This window comes from Curcuma longa, chromosome 20 (assembly GCF_044706935.1).
Source record: "Curcuma longa cultivar G26 ecotype Majalengka, Jawa Barat chromosome 20, ITB_CL_G26_1.1, whole genome shotgun sequence".
NCBI classification, from domain to species: Eukaryota; Viridiplantae; Streptophyta; class Magnoliopsida; order Zingiberales; family Zingiberaceae; genus Curcuma; species Curcuma longa.
In genome coordinates this window covers 6,774,483-6,793,997 of record NC_133880.1, presented here as the reverse complement: position 1 = coordinate 6,793,997, position 19,515 = coordinate 6,774,483, and the positions used below count along the sequence as shown (strand labels likewise).

General features: G+C 36.7%; 2 protein-coding genes across 4 annotated transcripts; both read right to left on the bottom strand.

Annotated features, from left to right (window-relative positions):
• Nucleotides 1–55: 55 nt before the first annotated feature.
• Nucleotides 56–5,629, bottom strand: LOC141813304 (UDP-glucose 4-epimerase GEPI48-like). Its single transcript, XM_074701244.1, has 9 exons — nucleotides 5,282–5,629; nucleotides 4,335–4,384; nucleotides 3,930–4,065; nucleotides 2,824–2,925; nucleotides 2,512–2,739; nucleotides 1,267–1,348; nucleotides 1,005–1,087; nucleotides 818–909; nucleotides 56–611 (listed from the first exon to the last, which is right to left on the bottom strand). The coding sequence occupies exons 1-9, from the start codon at nucleotides 5,627–5,629 to the stop codon at nucleotides 476–478; spliced, it is 1,257 nt and encodes a 418-aa protein (XP_074557345.1). The 3' UTR covers nucleotides 56–475.
• A 3,622-nt stretch (nucleotides 5,630–9,251) lies between these two features.
• On the bottom strand, nucleotides 9,252–19,221 carry LOC141813483 (uncharacterized). Of its 3 annotated transcripts, none has more exons than XM_074701452.1 (13): nucleotides 18,695–19,221; nucleotides 18,447–18,610; nucleotides 15,682–15,759; nucleotides 14,584–14,663; nucleotides 13,992–14,076; nucleotides 12,851–13,270; nucleotides 11,460–11,567; nucleotides 11,230–11,297; nucleotides 11,034–11,121; nucleotides 10,874–10,945; nucleotides 10,733–10,786; nucleotides 10,562–10,652; nucleotides 9,252–9,496 (listed from the first exon to the last, which is right to left on the bottom strand). In XM_074701452.1, exons 1-12 carry the CDS (start codon nucleotides 19,134–19,136, stop codon nucleotides 10,572–10,574), a joined length of 1,740 nt encoding a protein of 579 aa, XP_074557553.1. In that variant the 5' UTR covers nucleotides 19,137–19,221; the 3' UTR covers nucleotides 9,252–9,496; nucleotides 10,562–10,571. The 3 variants fall into 3 exon arrangements, with proteins under 3 accessions (XP_074557553.1, XP_074557554.1, XP_074557555.1); XM_074701453.1 differs by having other exon boundaries at nucleotides 9,252–9,430; XM_074701454.1 differs by having other exon boundaries at nucleotides 18,707–19,221.
• Between the last annotated feature and the right edge of the window lie 294 nt (nucleotides 19,222–19,515).

Sequence of the window (19,515 nt, the reverse complement as noted above, 5' to 3'; positions counted from 1 at the left end):
GAGTTTCAGAAATAGCAAGCCTTAAAACACTACCAAACACTAACTCAAATTTTTCGAGTATGATAAACAATGATACGATGATTCAGAATGTAAATCCAACAATAGAATCAGGTTTACAACGAATCCAACATCATATACAAGAGATGATCGAATCTGACATACAAATACAAAATAATCTACATCCTCGATCCACCTCAAATGCCTTCTAAGGAACCTACTGTTGGTCATCAAGGAGCAAAGAATCAACCTCCATCTACGTGTTTATGAACGAAATTGAATCTCTCGTATATTCTTCGCGAGGGCAAGAAAAGAATGGACCTTGAAGAGGGTAAAAGCAAGCATAAAGCATATGGATCTTTGTATCTTTGGTGCCTGCCTATTCACAAATTATCTTAATAGAAGAATGATATCAGTTGGACATATGCCAAATCTATATGTAGTTGTCAATGAATCATTTTGTTCGATCCGCTGGAGGTCAGATGTCATTTGAATGCAAAGTTGGGCATTTCCCATTTCCATTAGCAGTCTCGGGTGGCGACCTGTATCCCCAAGGGTTCTTGCTGGCCCAGTTCCATTGATCTCGGCACATCTCTTCTATGCCGTACTTTGCTCTGCAGAAAGCACATAATCCATCAAAGGATCAAGAACTGGCCGTGCCATAGAATTTCAAGATCTTACATCATAGCTTTTGGAATTATAAGATGAGAATGAAGACGATAAACAAGATACGAGAGCGTAGAATAAGGTACTTTTTATGCAATGAAGCACTTCTAATCAAGGCTATTGTGGGTGAAATTAGGTAGACTAAAGTACATACTTCCAGTGCAGCTCCTTCTCCGCTTTGGCAGTGGATGCATAAACAATTTCAGCATCACCAGGTCGCCTCCCTGCCATGACTATCGGAATTTTCTGCAAGGATTTTGGAGGTGAGGAACTACGGCAAAACACGTTAAGATGAAACCATGATACTCAAGATGTTGTCGACCATGAGATAACAGTAGCACCTTTCCAGAAGCCTTTTCAAAAGCTGCGACTATTTCTAAGACAGATGTTCCCCTTCCATTTGCTAGATTATACACTTCACATCCTGCATCATGTAAAAATCTTACCTGGTGTCACTCGACCCTCGTTTTCTAGCTAGGTTATTTAGATGTATGCATGATTAGATAAAATGCCAGTTCAAGCGCGCATGTGAAAAAATGTATAGCTTCTTTTAAGGTAATATTCCAGCAACTTGCAAGTATATAAACTTGTGACTGCACAAACCTAGGTGAGGACCCTCAAAGAGCTTCTGCAGAGCTGCAATATGTCCGTCTGCTAAATCGAGGACGTGGATATAATCCCGGACCTGGAAGAACAGTTTGGTGTCCATAAGAAGATATGTTGAATCATAAAGGCAAACAGAAAAGCATTCTGCATGTAAAAGATAGCAGATTAAAAAGTCAAGCAAAAGACTAACCTGACTGAGGAAATATGTTTATATAAAGAAAATATGCTTGCAAAATGGTGCATTATGGAAGCGACAGATTATTCAAAAGTCAAGTAAAAGACTACCTGACTGAGGAAATATATTTATATAACGAAAATATGCTCGCAAAATGGTGAGTTATGGAAGCGACAGATTATCTTGTGCTATAGAGATAAATGTTAGCACATTAAGTATAAACTAATGATACAAAACATAATTAACAATACATGAGCAGAAGACAGAAAGATATAAAACTTGATATCCACATGAAAAAACTTTTTCATGAGAAAAGTTAGGGCACATTACTTTTCCATTGCAATTTGGAGTTTTCAATTATACTGCATTAGAATCAACATCAGCATCATCATCATATTATTTTAGTCCCAATTATTTTAGTATTTGGAAATGATTGCATGGACTTAGATCTCTTAAATTATTTAATTACATTAACTACAGTTTTCTTTTGTCACCCTCTATCACTGCAACTTCTCTAATCAATTTAAATTATCTAACAATAGACAATCAATATTGTCTTTAAGCATGTCTACATTAACTTAACCTATAGTATCTTATTTTTATTATATATTGAAGCTACATCTAATTGCATGTGAATAGTAGTAATGTCACATTCCTCTATTCGATTAACCGCATAAATCTACTCTAGTACTCTCAACTCTATGAACATATTGTTTCTTAATTGCTCAATGCGCTAATCAAAGTCTGAAGGATTATATCTATTTCAGCCAACTACTTCTCCTTGTATTAATGATATCTCCCATATCATATTCTACATGTTGGCTCGTAATTATAAAACTTCTATATTCATTCATCTTAACAATTTGCTCACTTCTTTCCTTATTATTGAACTATATTTCATCTTTCCATCAAAATCAAACCATACTCATGAAAAATAAATTTTTTAGGTTCCTCAAGATACTTAGGCTATGCCGAAATCACTTTGAAACACCTGATTTATGTTTTTAAAACGAGTCTACTGGCGATTGTTCATCTAAAAATTGAGTTCATATAGTAAAGACGAGTACTGGTGTTCCATCCTTGGTTGGATAGTCATTTCCAAATATTGTAAGAGCAGGTCTCCTTCCAACAGCAACTTGCTGCACATAGGGCATGAGGTTATTGGGGATTCCACGAGGATCTTCACCAATGTATCCACTGGGATGAGCTCCAACAGGATTGAAATACCTTAAAAGAATTATATCCCATTCACTGTCACCTTTACACATATCACGGCACATATCTTCAGTCATAAGCTGCAACAACACACAAGGAAACAATAGCTCAGACAGTAGGTGCATTACGAATAAAACACAAAGGCAAAGAGTAGGGGGAAAAACCTTAGTTCGGCCATAGGGGTTTATTGCAGATAAAGGATACTCTTCTGTACATGGTACTTCCTTGGGTGACCCATATACTGTGGCTGAAGATGAGAATACTAGCTGAAAACAATAAAATATTAGTCACATGGTTCAGCACTAAAAAGAAACAAGTGTTACATAAAGTAATATATGGGATAAGGCTATACACTGGTGAAATCAAACTGCCAACTCAAAATTGGCTATTATCAATACAAACTTTTGGACATTGAACAAATCCATGGGTATTTGTCCATCACAAAAAATTGAGTAAGTAGTTAAAGGTGACTATTGATACACCCAAATCATATGCACCATCGAGTTGTCTGACTTTTCTAAGTTATTTACTTAAGTAAACATAGCACAGCTTCTTATTACTATAGAGCAAAAATATCTACAAACAACTTGCTGTTTTTAAATTTTATATTTATATAAATATATATATATATATATATATATATATATATATGTTGTTTGTTTATACCCAATATTTCTTATATAGAGTATGACTTCTCATGTAAAAGTCTCCTAATAATCACACAAGAATCAAAAGTTTCTTTTAGTTTAAACAATGCATACTTTAGAGATGAATGAAAAGACAACTTTTACTTGTGTGAATTTATCCAATTACCACCCTTTTTTACTATGGTAAAGTTGTATTTTGTACATTCAATTTTTGTACTTAAACTAATAAACGGTAAGGGCATGTCAAGGAGGACTATAGAGTAACCCAACTATTGTATCATCTATGCTGTGAGGTTGTATAGTTTGAGATTAAAAAAAAAACTTGAAAATTTTCTTTCTTTGAAAAGATCTGGCATCATGGAATAAAACTATATGATACCAAATCTGAAATGAGCCATTAGGGATAGAAATAGATAACAACTTTAATCATTTGTTTCAAAAAATAATAAAGTTTCCATACAAAAGTACCATTTATTCTATGTTGAATCAGATATTCAGATGTAGCCATGAATTGGTAAAGGTTAACTTTGTCCACAGCATTTCAAGATGTTGATTAGTGTTGAACAACTTTTACAAATATGTCTCAGCAATTAGATTGCTTGGAAGCATAAAGACCATGGTACCTTTTTGCATCCATAAGCAGCCATTACTTCAAAGAGAATTATTGTACCAATGAGGTTGTTGTTGTAGTAAAGTAAAGGTTTTCTGACACTTTCACCAACAGCCTTTATTCCAGCAAAGTGTATAACGGCATCAAACCTGAAGGGAAAATAAGAGCATGAGGTTATAACATCAGTAAACACCTCTAGAAATAGGTTAACATAAACTAAAAAAGGCGACACTGAAAACCCTTCGCTCATAGCCATAAGCCCCTCACAGCCAGAAGAAAAGGTAGGATGATTTTTTTATAGAATGATGACTGGCTGTGTTAGTTCATTTTATTACTCACAGACAGGCAAAAATATGACAGACCTGGATACCCTATTTCTAAAGAGCAAAAAAGTGTCACTGATACTAAAGAAACTTACTTAGTTGAAGAAAAAACCTTTTCCAATGCTTCTCTATCTCGAAGATCAATCTGCAAGTAAACGTGCAGAGATGCATTGTAAATCAAATTCAACTACATAAATTTAATTTGTTTTAAGAGTCTTCAAATAAGGCTACTCTACTCTTTGAAATATCAGGCAAGCCAGCTCAAGAACATTTTTACAAACAGTGAATCCAAATCAGCTTGATCAAAGCCTAGTTGAGTATGATATCTTTCCTGAGCTGAATTTCTCAGAGTTTTCTTCGTAACATTTTTATATAATTCTGGCAATGGAGAAATCTTAGTGTAGGTTTCAAACAAAGTTTTGTTAAGAACAAGCAAAATAACTCGGACTAACTCATGTAAGTACCTAGGTACGTGATTTGGCATCTAGAATTTGACGTTTCACCTAATTTGATGAAACAAAATCAAATCGTTGACCCCCAAAAAGGGCCCTTTAAGACTCTCCTTTTGTCATCTGGATGCTTCGTAAATCCATGAAAGAGGGGTCAGTTTTTCTGATTCAAGCTGCATTTAGGATCCACGATCTGGCAACTAGAGCTAGTAGTTTCCTCAATTAGACGAAAACGATATCATGGGGCGGCAGCAAGAATCACTAACAGAGCCCTGAAGTTACAAGGCTTCAGATCTCAACATTGCCCACTCTTCGAAGACAAAAATAGACAACCTTAGGAATAAACTGCGAGTGCCGGAACATACGAGAAATCCGGAGCGAAACTCGCAATGTCCTCAACATAAACAGCGTAAACGGAAACCGGATTATCTCGAAAGAACCATCCCAAGGAATAAAAACGGAATCTTTCCGCTAAAGTAGTCATTCCGGAGTACTAAATCCCAAAGAAAAGTGCCCCTCAAGACCGAAAGGTCTAAACTTGGAAAAATCCATCGGCAGGCGGGGAACCGAAGGGAGTGAACTCAACCCGCTACCTGATGGAAGGAGAGATTCTTGCCGAACTCCCCGGCGAGTTCCCTGACCCGGTCGAGGGCGACTTCCGAGGAGTTGTCGAGGTTGTCCACCACGACGGCGCGGTACCCTCCCTTGAGGAGCTGCAGGACGGTGTGGCTGCCGATGTACCCGGCGCCGCCGGTGACCAGGATGGTGCGCTGAGTGGCCGGCGGCGAGGGCATCGTATCAGCAGAGGGCGAGCGGGGGCGCGGCCGAGATCTGAGGGGTAAGAGCTGCGAAGAGGAGGAGGAGGAGAGGGAAGGAGGAAGGGATTGGGATGTAGTGGGAAGGGAGGAAGGTATGCGTACCAGGGGGTTCCTTACCGCCATGTTCTTCGACCGTGCGCTGTCAGCGAATATAACTTCCAGAAAATTATTATTTCTTTTTTAGAGAATTATAAAAATCAATATAATTTTAAAAATACCTCCCACAGTTTGTTTTTTTGAAAAAGACTCTTTAATGTTTCATAAATATCAAAATATTTAGTGAAATAATTTAAGTAATAATTTAGAAGGATAAAATAAATATGTTAATTTTAAATCGAGATAATTTGATAGCAAATGGAAACTTTATAAGCTTCTTACATTAATAAAATTCATAAGAATTTTTAAATAATTTTATATTAAATGTTTGGGGAAATTTTAAATTTTACCTACAAAATTAATGAAACTTGATTCGAACCGTTAATGTAAAATACAAATGGAGTGAAATGTTAAAAGAGAAGAATTTTCATCTTTTTTCATTTTCCATGAATATCTTTTTTTATTTTTTTATTTTAATTTCTTTACTTTTTAAATTCATATTTCAAAGTAAACACAACATAAAATCATGTTATGTTTTTTAATCAGGTTTTTAATTCTTCAAACTGATTAATATTAGAAGTGATTGATTTGATCTCATAAAAATTTTTTATCAACTACTAAAATAAATTTAAAAAGTGCTCACATTGAAACTACTGATAGTTGACCTTCATGATCAATCTATTATTGTAGAACGTTATGCTCCATTTGAGTATTAGAATTATATTAGAACTGTAAATTTTAACATAGTGCCTCTATCAGATGGGAGCCAAATTCACCCAAATAATCATACTTCGTATTATTTCTCATAATTTTTTTATCAAATAAAGAATATGTATGTTCTCGTCTAAAATTGAACTATAATATTATGAAGAATCTATCAATAAACTTACCGTTGCACCCGACACATAAGATCATATTAGTTAGAAAGATAGATAGCGTAGAGGATAAATGAAGAAGCGAATCCATGAAATAATTTATCCTCCTATTCATTTGGATAAATGAAGAAGCGAATTTATTCATCAACTCTCCTACTCTAAATCTGAAAGCAAAGAAAATAATCTAAATTAGATGTCAGATTTTAATATAATAATATTTGTAATTAATCAATAATATTTTAGATGTCAGATTTTAATATTGTGAGAGTAAATTTGAAGATATTAAATATGCGATTAATTTGCTCATGCAAACTGTAGGTCTAAATTAGTAATTAACGAATTATTATTGCCATCCATTTTCTGGCTCGATTTAATTTTAAAACATGCTAAAAAGAACACTAAATTAGAATTAATTTTTAAACACTGTTAGCGGTGGTGGACACAATTTCAGAGAAAAAAGAAAAAACATCTGCGAACAAGAATTCAAGCTTCTTCGCTTTTTTTTTAATGCAAAAAGATAAAATTTGTCACTCCAGCAATCTCACATGATTAACCCCACAATCATTTATAAAAAAGTAAATCGAAAAATTATAATTAATCATGACGGAGGAGGATATTGCTCGACTTCGTCGAAATTCGAATCCTTATCCTCTTTTGTAAGTCTGTTTCGTCGTAACCAGGGGCGGCTCAAGCCTACGGGGGGCCCTAGGCGAATTCGTCAAAGGACTTGTAATCTACCTTGGTAGTCTGCCTTGTCAGAAATGATCCACCGCCCCTCGAACGATTCGTCAAAGGACTTATAGAACAGCTGGATCAAACACAAAAAATTATTACCTAAATTAGTAAATCTCATCAACAATAATACTGGAAGAATAAGAGCACAATCAGCAGCAGCAAAAAGCGAAATGGGACGGCAGACTGGTGAGAATGCTTGCTCGCTGCTTCGCGAGAAATGGGGCGGGCCGGGCGGCGAGAATGCAAGAGAAACTACCGGATGGTCCGGATCCGACGGCCGAGTCCGACGCCCAACCTCTGCTTCACGAGAAAATGAAATGGGGCCTGCTTCGCGAGAAATGGGGCGGCGATCCGGCGCCCGGCGGTGCTTCACGAGAAATCAGAAATGGGGCGGCGGCCGGCGAGCCGGTGCTACTTCGCGAGAAATGAGGTGGCAAGCCGGCGGTGCTTCGCGAGGACAGGGGAGATGATCGCGGTTTCGCCTGCCGCCTGCATCGAAGCCTCGAAGGACAGGGGAGGGAGATGATCGCGGTTTCGCCTGTCGCCTGCGTTGAAGCCTCGAAGGACAGGGGAGGGAGATGATCGCGGTTTCGGCGTTTCGCCTGCGTCGAAGTCTCGAAGAAAGGGGAGATGAAGAGGCGATCCGCGATCGGGCGGTTTTGAAGAGGCGGCGAGAATGCGAAGGGACAGCGGATGCGGATCGGGGCTTTCTTCCGGGTTAAATCCAATAATCCAACCCTTCTTTAACCCTAAATATCCTAACCAGTGGGCCCCAATTAAAATTGGGCCCTAGGCACAGGCCTTACCGGCCTATGCCTAGAGCCAGGCCTGGTCATAACCAATTCAACTATACTCTAGGGCTCTTCGCCTACTTTCCAACCGAGTAAACAGAGGAGAACTCCTTGTCCCAATTAATTCGGTAGGTAGACAGTCTTAGAGGGACATCTGATGAAAATACATGATTGATTTGAGGGGGCATCCGACGAGAACAGTCAGTTACAAAGTTTGTATAAAATTGGCTAATCACACAGGAGACAAGGACTGTCAAGTTCAAATATAATTAATGGTTTGTCTTTTATTGCCTTGGTCAGGTGGTTGTTGAACACTTGACAGGGAGACAAAATCATCCCTGCGAAACGGAGTTCCAGCCGTTGCTTTAGCCATGGCCCAGTCCAGGCGTCGTTCGATAGCTGGATGATCATCAGATATGACCAGAGGTGGCCCTGTCAAGCAGTTGGGCACAATCTAACCCAATTATTTTTCCCCCCTTATTGCTGCCGTTCCTTTGTCTTCGTTTTTTTTAATCCAAGCAGATTAATCTGGAAGACTTACATAGATCCAGACAAACAATTCAATACAGCTCGACAAAGTGCAGTACCTTTTTACCTCGACTAAAAATTTTACCTGTACTTGTCTAGCTACGAAGCTCAGGCATCTCTCGGCAAGGTTGGGGACCTCTCTTCTTCTAGACTAAATATACTATACTGCAATTTCTAATAATCCGATGAAATGCTATTCATAATCCTTCTTTCGGGCTAACTAATCTCAATAATTGGCTTTGGACATTATGGAAAGGAAAACATCTGTGCATGTTTGTAAGAAAGTACGCTGGCAGCCAGGGATGAATCTTTCTTGGAAGCTACAAAGTCGGAAAGGGGGTTAGGTGTATCCGGCTTCATTCTCAATAGGACAAAGTTTAAGACCAAGAAACCTGCACTCATTTTCTTCAACTTTGAAAAAAAAAATTAGTGGTTAAGAAACATGTGGATTTGGTTAGGGAAAATTTCCATTTCACTTCCCAAAGTTTACTTTTTTTTCAAAAAATGCTGCTCGGATTCTTAAACTGATTAGAATACCTTCTAATATTTTCAAACTCTTATCATTTTACCCCCTAACAGTTATAAAACTCAGTGGGGGCACTTTGACAATTACAAAATTATAAAGGGCATTTTTTAAAAAATTTGGTAAATTTTACGGGGGAAATTGAAAATTTTACGGGGGAAATTGAAAATTTTCCTCTTCTAATACCTAAAGTCGAATTTAGTGGTCTCATAAAGTGCAAATAACATAAAAGATAAGCCATTGTTGCAAGACAGCTCTTGGAACAAACTCACCTGAATTCTATGTGCAAGGCTTAGTACATTGAACTTTGAGGCGAAGAAGGGTTCCCTTAAGTTTCACCTAAAAAATCTCGTTTAGAAGGGTTCATCTCATTCTCCTGTGTTGATGACAGTCACAATTGCAGCATGAGCTACGCAGCTATCAATGATGATTTGACCATAATCTGACATTGTAAACATGGAATAGCTTTGTTTCTTGTAAAATGAATCGAGTAAATAGTTTATCGAGCGAAACAAATCAATGAACAAACAACAAACAATTGAAAAGTATGTCTTCTACCAGGCTTTGACATTTATATTTTTGCAAAAGTTAAACAGAAATAAGAGGCATGTCTTCCCAATTAAACGTTCAATTTAGAGATGCATGGAAAATGCTTATGAACCTTTTTGCTCAAGCACTGAAGTACTACTCCATATAATTATTGTAAACCATTCAGATAAGGTCCTTCAGATTTTGATAATTACTTTCCTCATATTTTAATTAATGTTCTTGCTTCCAATGACATGCTATGTCTTTGATATTAGTAATAAATCATTATGCTTAGAGAACACATCAAACTTAATCCGGTTTCATCATGCATCTATATGAGTTGAACAGATATATTATAAACATAGCTAGGAGAATTATTCCAATTTAGATCCTAGATCTTCCTAGTTCAAGAAATAGAGGGATGCATCTTATCTTTTTCCTAGATAATGGGTTACTATGGATTCATTAGACTGAACAATACCTATAAGGTTTCCTTTTTCTTCTTCCCTTCAAGGAAGCAAGCCTACCAGCTAATATGATCCAAATCTGTCTTCAGGAAGTTAGCATTCTAAATTCAAGTTGGTCAAATTTTCCATTGTTTCGCTAGTCAACTGTCCTCTAGTTTAGCATGTTAACCAGAGTTTGTTGTCGCACACATGCATGTGTTGTCACTCAGGTTCTTAGTTTACTCCAAACTATTTGATTCCTGCAGAAAGAGCTGAAATAATCTCATCTACGAGTTGAACCTTCTCTTCCTTTCACCAATCTCATTTTGGTCTTTAAGGTATTTCCAGCTATAATAAAATTACAGAGAATTGAATCCATCTCTATGAACTGATATCACAACAAATTCGATTATTGGCATTATGAGAAAGTTTAAACCTGAAGGCATGTATTGATGATCCTGGCTGATAATCAGTAACTGAAGGAACAAGATAATAATATTTAGTGCAAAGAACAATTTAGAACCATTCCTTACCAGAATACGATTACACAAATTCTGTAAATGTTTCTTGAGAGCTAAGAAGCCTTTCCACTTCGTCATTTGCCTCAGCTTGTAGACGCCATCGCTACATAAAGTATAAGAAGAAGAATTGGAAGGATATTAGCTGCAAGATTATGCAAACACGAGAGGAGGAGAGCTACATGCCTCTTCAAGATTTTCTATCTCCATAATCTGTTGTATCTGTTGTGCGATGCTCTCCTACACATTGAAATATATCAAAATGGAAGTTACTAATATTTAAATGAAATCCAGTTGATGAGAAATGGTTTGTTTTCTAATACTGACTGCATTGCTCACTGCTTCAGCAGCAAGAACATCAGAATCCAATTCCACTTCAATTTCAATCATTGAAGATATCTGCATCGAGTAAATACTAGTCCAATTTTTCTAATATCAAAGAAATGCAAACAAAAAGGAAATACTTATTTCTATTCGTGAAACCTACTTTTGCATAGCTGTCAATCAGCTCAATCCTCCCTGAAAGGGAACCTTCCAAGCTTCTCTGCACCCTTTTAACTCTACTTCGACGAGCACTAAAGAAAAAGCAGTTTCAAAATATGGGACTTTGTGGAAAACACTTTTGTACTCATTAATTTTTCTGAGGAAGAAATCTAGAGGATAAAAGGGATCATCATGAATACCGATAAGAAGGTTCCCCGATGGCTACAATTTTGTTTTCTAACTGGCACATTCTTGCCAACATCCAAACCTGAAAAAAAAATCTTCACAAGATTATATAACTGATTCAAGTCCTAAAAGAGCATTTGACAGTTTACTGAGGAACATTGTGGAAAAATCAAAAAAATTCAAACCCTCAATGCGGTTTTTGTGAGATGAAAGCTATCAAAAGGACAACAAAGAAAGAACAGACCTCTTTTTCAGATGCCTGCTGAAGCTCTTTAATTCGAGCCTGAAGAAGATCATATTGAGATAAAAGCTGCTGCTTGAGAGCAACAACATCTACCGTCCTTTGAGGAAGCTGGATAATAACACCAATTATTATTTTTTAAACAATGCCATAAATAACATCCATCAGTAGAAGATCAAGCGTAATAGCTGCACAAAAGGCTAAATTGAAAATTCAGAATTAATTAGAGAACCCATTGTAAAACAACATTAACTTGTTATCTAGAATTTCAGGCCTTTATTCCCAACAATAACTTTGACACTCTTCATGTTCATTTCTGTTATTTAATACAAACTTATCTTTTGATTGCAAAGGAAGCATGAATGTGTAAGAGAGAGAAAAACTAATTGGCTACAACTTAAGGCTTTCTGATTGAAAGACCTGCACATATCGCCGGGTATGTCTTGCAAATGCAACAGAATAATTTTAAATAAGACATACATGTGGAGAGTCATTTTTAGTACAGTGGGCACCCATAGCATAGTTAATTTGTCCACTTTTCTTCTTCTAGGCTAACATTTATTCACAGTTCATTAGGAAAGACAATCAGATCACAATTCTACAAGTAATATATTCAAACTGAATGCCAACAAATTAAGCTTCGCCACTGTGCAGTATACATTACCCAGTAAGCATACAAAAACAAATAAATAAGTAAACAGTTAATCTAACCTAGTTAAGTTGTAGAAGGAAGAAGATATATATATATAGGGATTTGTTATGCTACACCCCTTATCCTGCACACCTCGTGAGCACCTAATTTTTTTTTTTTTTGTTTAAAGCTTTTTTTTTTTGTTTAATACTATAACCCAACCCTAGACCTTAAAGGTAAAACCCTAAATGATTTAACTGCTAGTCAAAAAAATGAACAAAAAAATTAAAAAAAAAAAGAAAATATGCACGACACATAGGCGCACACAGTGTGTCGTGCAGCATAATATATATATATATATATATGTGTCTATTGAGAGGTATTTAACGTCAAAGAGGTACATATAATATATTATATAGCTTGGCTCCACATGCTAAGGAATTTGGATATTGGAACTTTGTTAATAACATGTGGGTAAAATAATTAGAAGAAACTTGCACACACTAGAGTATAGATCACCATAATCATGTGGTGGTAATCTTTAATTTCACTCCAAGAAGTTAATGTAAAATTAACCTTTTATTTTTGACCATTTAAACTGGCATCATCTTTGATTTGTTTTAAGACATGTTATATAAAGGAATGTGCACAGGGAACAAGCCAACCTAAAGATTTTTAGCAGACCTTAAATAGATTATGAATCCACAATACTGATTTTCCCAAGTTAAGGCAATAAGAATGCAATACAAGAAAACATGTGCACCTTGCGCATTTCAGGAAGAACTAATCTGTTCATGGTAGTTTCTAGAGCAACTGATGCAACAGCAGCTGCTGCAATGAGTTTGGGAAGGTTGGGGTCAATAATTGCAGACATAGCATCTCCACTAGACAGCACAGCAAGCGAAGGAAGCAGGATATATGGATTGATGAAAAATGAAAAGCCATTCTTGGCTGGAGTTCTTAGCAACCGGGATATCTTTCCATTAATGTGGTTTGTTAGACACATTGGCTCTCCTGGGCTGAATCCTGGAGGTTGAGTGGTCAACTTGAATGGACCAATATCCTTGTAAATATTTGATGGGGCTGCTAAGGAAATGGTAACTCGTTCTCCTTCTTGGGCAGGAAGTTCAACAGTCTGAGTAGCAAACTTATGCGTACGAGCAATACCAGAAGGAGTGCAAACCTGTCACATGTTAGATAAATATTAAAGCTGATGAAAACCAGATTTTCATATTACAGTAAAGAATATAGACTGATCTCAGAAAAGTATGTTACAAATTTGTCATTACTTCTAGTTATCCTCCATATGTTTCACAATGCATGAGAAATGAAATGAAACATGAGTAGCAACTTAAAATCCCAAGCACAAATATATGATGTAAATTCTTGTTTCTATTAGATTAGCACACAATAGATACTAAGTTAAAACAAATACATAAAAAGAACATGGAATTCCATCTTCAAATATTAGAACTGACTGCACAACCTTTGCACTTTACAACTTTTTACCCCACTTGAAAGGACAATTGCAATTGCTGCTGCATGCACAAGATTTCCCATCATTATGTGACTTTAGAAATCGGATGACATGACACATTATACAATAGAGATCATGATCATCAAGTAGGCATTAACAAAGGACCCCAATGATGTCTCTAACACAATAAGTAATTCAGTGATTAATCTCTTGATGTTGCTATAACTAAATTCAAACATATTAACCATGGATAATGGATTTGATATACATATAACATGTCAAATTATCATCTTTTACGTACAAAGATGTTTATCAAGCATACTGAAAGCATGCATTCGGTAATCATAGCTTCAAGTTAAAACCAAGTTGACTGAAAAAGATCATGTCGGACTTATTATAAAATTGAGAAGTGATATACGCTATGTACCACAATGGAGTGCAGAGCAGCTGGAATGCTGTCTTTGTTTATCTGTAGAAATCTCAAAGCCTTCTCCCATGGTGAAATGTCAACGCTGCGTTCGTCAGGAGCATTTCCTTAGACAAATTGAATACTGCAATCAAAACCATATATACAGCAATATTTTGACTCTTGCTTCATAGATCCATAATAGCATAGCAATATAGAATGAAAACTTACTAGCATAAGACCAGCATAGCAAAAGTAGAATGTTGTCAGTGAATTTGAAACATGAGTTTCATTTCAATATGTATACAAGAAATAAATCTAAATAAAAAATAAGTAGATTTGAAATCAATTCCTACACAATAGCATACTTGAGGAGTCTTGAGGAAGAAGGAGATAGTATGAGCTTGAACAAAGTGGAAAGTCTGGGTTTGTAAGATTCAATCACTAAAAGTAAAAAATTCAATAATATTGATAACAATTTTCCTGTTTGATGGTATTTATGATTTGAAACTTATGTTTCATGAAATTGAATATGGACATGAAAGATAACATGAAAATAATTTGAAATTGAAGGTATTAAATAATGAAAGAACCCATTCACTCATCCACTAACCTGATCTCTTCTGACTCAATGTTGACGATGTTGCCTGAAACAAGCTCATACTGGTAACGACATTGGGAACAAGATGCAGCCTGAGGAAGATTCATCAACCCAGTAACAAACGAATGAGATTACAGATTCGAATATAGCAATGTAAGCTAATCATCACATGGGTATGACAATTTATTTAAGCAAAAAATATTAACACATATTACTAACTTAATTGACTGACAAATCTGAAAAAGTAAAGATGAACAAGAAATAGGTGCTTATAAACTTACGTAAAGACCTGTTGCACATAAACAGGAAAATCAGTACAAACATGAAATAAGGATCAATTTTCAAGTGATGCAGGAGGACAGAGGAATGTTGAACAAAGAAAACATGGGCTTAATTATGTATACTTTGCATGGGTATTCTCCTATATTTTGTTCAGTCTTATCTCTGAGAAAAGAAAAGATGCAAAAGATACAAATTAGAGGTAGTAATCGGGCCAAACTGTCAGCTTAGTTTGGGTCATGTCCGGCATAGCCCGATAGGAGTTGGGTGATGTTGGGTTCGGCTTGGTCTGCAAGTTTGGTTGGGCAGGAGTGGCTTGGCCTCCAGGTCGTGCTAGACACGACTTGCATAGCAAGCCCGGCCTAAAAATTTTAAAATATATAAAAAAATCTTTTTTAAAAAATAGAAAACTAATTTTAAAATGCATTTTGATTTTCTTTTTTTTTTAATTTTTTTCTATTTTAAATTTGTTTATTATTTTATTTTAGAAAAAAAGTATGGCCCAGTCATAGGCCAACCAAGCTGAGGCTGAGCTTAGCTTGGTGCAGTCAAGGGTCATGCCCACTACAATTCATGACTGCTCATGTTAAGCCCGGCCCGGCACAACACCAAACGGGCCAACTAGGTCTAAGTCATGCTCAGCCCAGTAGATCCATTTTAACACCACTAAAACAAACTATATTACATGGCAAATTAGGGCATTGAGTTGTATTCTCAGGTCTTTGAAAGACAACATTCTAGGTTATGTGAATGACTTTAGGATGGTGCTATGGTTATCGAGGAAACAATATAAGAAAGGATGTTAACTAACATAATGTTGTGCAGCTATACCTGTACACCATGTTGTGGCTGTACAACAGCAACTGCTACCATACAGCTTGGACATCTAACAACCATTCCGAATGGAACCTAAAAGATCATATAAAAGTGCTAGTGATCATAAAAGAATTTAATAAAAGAAGACAAACATGAAGATGCAAACATCAAGATGCATCAATTGTATATGCTGAAATGGACATAGATGAACATGTGAAAATAAAGAGCCAGATGACAACTTCAAGCAATTTGAAATGGGCATAGATGAACATGTGAAAATAAAGAGCCAGATGACAACTTCAAGCAATTTATAGTGTGAGACCAAAATAAGTCAAAGTGCCATGAAATCCTTCAACAATGAATTAAAATAATAGATATCACAAAATCCTTTAACAGTGACCTAAATCAACTGGAATACACTGAAGCGCCATGAAATCATTCAACAATGACATTAAGCAATGAAGGATAGGTGCGTAAGGGTAGGCCAAAGTACTGTAACCCTTGAATGATGGTTTAAGTGATTATGGGTAGGCAGAAATGCCATGAAATCTTCCAGTATCTGAAGTAGCAAAGGTAGGCCAAAGTGCCATGAAATCCTTCAAAGACAGATCACAGTGATTAAAGTGAGTCTGGATGCGACAATTGCTTTAAAAAGTCAAAGAGTGATTGAAATTGAAAGGTTAGTTGGGGAAGCAAGAGTTTTTGAATTGCAAAGAATAGTGCTAAAAGAAATAGATGAAAATTAGAAAATAAAAATTAATTACAAACAGAAGTGTGATCTGCACCTGAAAGAGAGTATTCATATACCCACTTTTGAACACATGCACACACATACAAAAGTTCCTCACTGAGAGCTTCAGTTCCTTAGGAACCAGATCACACTGAAATAAGCTGGAGTGAGGAGATAGTGACAGTCGAGCTACCTTATATTGACATAAATTCTAGCAAAGGCAGAATGATTTGTTAGAGGACTGGATCCATTTGAAAGTGCCTAGACTCTTTATACTTAATATTGATTGAACTGTAAGCTTTAGGACTAGACTCTTCTTTATCCTTGGCAACTCTATTCACTACCAGTTCATGAGCACTATCTGAGAGCACAATACTAGCCCATGGCTAATTACTGGCTAAACTGACAACAATGTGCTGATGTGGATACTGACATTGTTCGTGAATGTACAGTCAAGGTCCTTTCCCTTATCCTTCGCTTGTCCTACTTCTAGACGCTCTTGAGTGATTGCCAAAATTACTTGGACCAGATTGAAATAAGCCTTCCAAGGAAAATTATTTTAGAAGGGTTTTGAACTCTTATGCTTCTTGGAAGTCAAAGTTGGAACCTTGGGGACCCATTCTTTGAGGGGATTGCTTCAGCTAGAACCATGAGAATAGGAGTGCCTTTGGTTGTAAAAGGATCAACACTTTGGGGTATGAGATGGGAGAATTTATATATGTATGACTGCACATGTAAACATGAAAAGTCATTGGGATGGAGTTACGTCACTAGCTGGCCCCTTGGCACCTTTGTTGCCTACAGATAGGAAATGGACTAAGGGCATACATGTTTACATGGAGGTAGATTATTAGTTTTATAAACATAGATGAACATAAAGAAAAACTTGCTTATATGGTCTACCTCAGACAATTCAATCACATCTAGTGGATCTTAAGATAAATTTGCCAAAAACTTAAAAAGTTAAGAATGGACTCCTGTGCTTCAAATTGTTCAAGATATACGAAATTTAAGTTGAACCATCACATAGGAATGATCCAAGGCTTGGCTTGTGATATGAAAAAAAATGTCTTTATCATCCATTTATCAAAGTGGAATGCCTTTGTCTTTTAACCAACTCACAACAAGATATCATTTTTGTAGCCACTAGCAACCTTCAGTAAAACACAGTTGATAGAAATGCCTATAGCAAACTTGTGGCTGTGGTCCCATGGTACAAGCTTTTAGCTAGGAAGAGGAACATTGATTGGCCATCTTCAATCTGACTTGAGTCAAGATACATAGTTAACCTAAATGACATGAAGGACAACACATTGTGTGACCACACTTCCGTGCACCACCTTAGCATCAATACCCTCTGTTTTTTTTTAAAAAAAAAATCTCGACATACGAGGTGTCCATTCAATTTAAATTGAACCGAATCAACCCAAATTAGATCCAACTCAAATTTTCAATATCGATTTTCTAGAAACTGAAGTGAATAAGCATGCAAACCAAATTGAGACCGAAGGCATTATCCATCCCTATGTGATGTTATCAATTTAGTTCAGATTGGTTCATGTGAAACTAAATTTCCAATGAAAGATTATAACTTTTTAGTTTTATTATTCAATTATAAGTTTATGGAGCACAAATTTGATCTTATAAAATATAATATGTCGCACTCAGTTTGTATTTGTAAGTTCTTGATATAAATTTGATAAAGTTATTCACAATGAGTTTCAATTACAAATATATCTTTAATAATTTGAAAAAAAAATCTATTTTTTGGTTTGGTTTGGTTTGCAAATAGTCAAACCAAAATCTAATTGATATATTTTATGCTTCGGTCAACCAGAATCAAACCAAATATATTTGATCAAAATAAATCAAAATTTTAATTTACTTTGGTTTTATTTTTTCAGATTGAACCACATATTGGACTCCCTTATTTAACATGACATATAACATAACTGAATGCATTAAATAACAAGACCAACCGTGGCTAAATCCTAAATACAAATAGTAGGCATAAAAAGGTAAAAGAGAGAAACTAAGAATGGGATATTACCTCCTCCCCAGAAGATACACCCATCCGAGAAACATCCGCAATTATCCTCATCGCATCAGAAACTCGTAGCAATGCTGCTAGCCGCTGAACCATCAATGCGTAAATGCGTACATCTGGTCTCGCCCAAGTCCACCTCTCTACTGTCGAATCCTTATCCAACAAACCTACGTACAGTACATTTCAACGTACTTCCCGAATAAGTCATAAATTTAACTGGAACCGATCATTGTACCGAAATAGAGAGCCACCTCGATCGAAACCTGAATGCATGGCGCCGAACACTGAGAGGGCGAGATCCGCATCGCCCCTGTCGAAAGCTGCCTCAATAATCACCCGACAGTCATCAATTCCGATAACGGAAGAACCCCCACTTTCTCGTGCTTCCGCTAGGATATCTAAAACTTGATCAGCGTCCTTAGCGGTGGAGACTCGCCTAAGCAACTCCTCGCTCAGCAGGCTTGGGCTCGACTCCTCCGTGCCCCTCGTGTCGCCGTCCCTCCCGTCGGAATAAGCTCTCACGGAGACTGAGGAGCTAGGGTTAGGGCTTGCGGCGACGAGAGGCGAGGTCCATCGGCCGAGTAGGATGAGGAGGCGATGGGAGGCGGAGGGTCGGGGACCGTGAAGGGAGCGGGGAGAAAAGGCGGAGGCGGAGGCGGCGGCAGGAGGAGGGGCGAGAACGGCGAGGGGCATCACTCCTCGGCGGAGCTCTCACGGACAGGAGATCGAACAGGTGATGCGTGTGGAATGCATATGAGGATGAGGAACGAGAGGCGGACAGGCGATGAAGCGAGCCGTCCAGAACTAACGTCTACTAGCCGACGTTGTTCAATTATTATGCATGTAGATAAACTAAAAGGAAAATTCTATTCCACTGCCTCCAGTTTATCTATTTTTATCAATGCCCTCGAAATTTTAAAATATGTTTGAATATTTAAATTATCTAAAGATAAAGTAAATGTGTGAAATTGTTTTTAAAAAGTTTTGTCATATATTAAGTTAATTTTTTTTAAATATATTTAAAATTAAAATAACAACTTTAAAAGGGCACTTTATATTAAAAAAATATCAA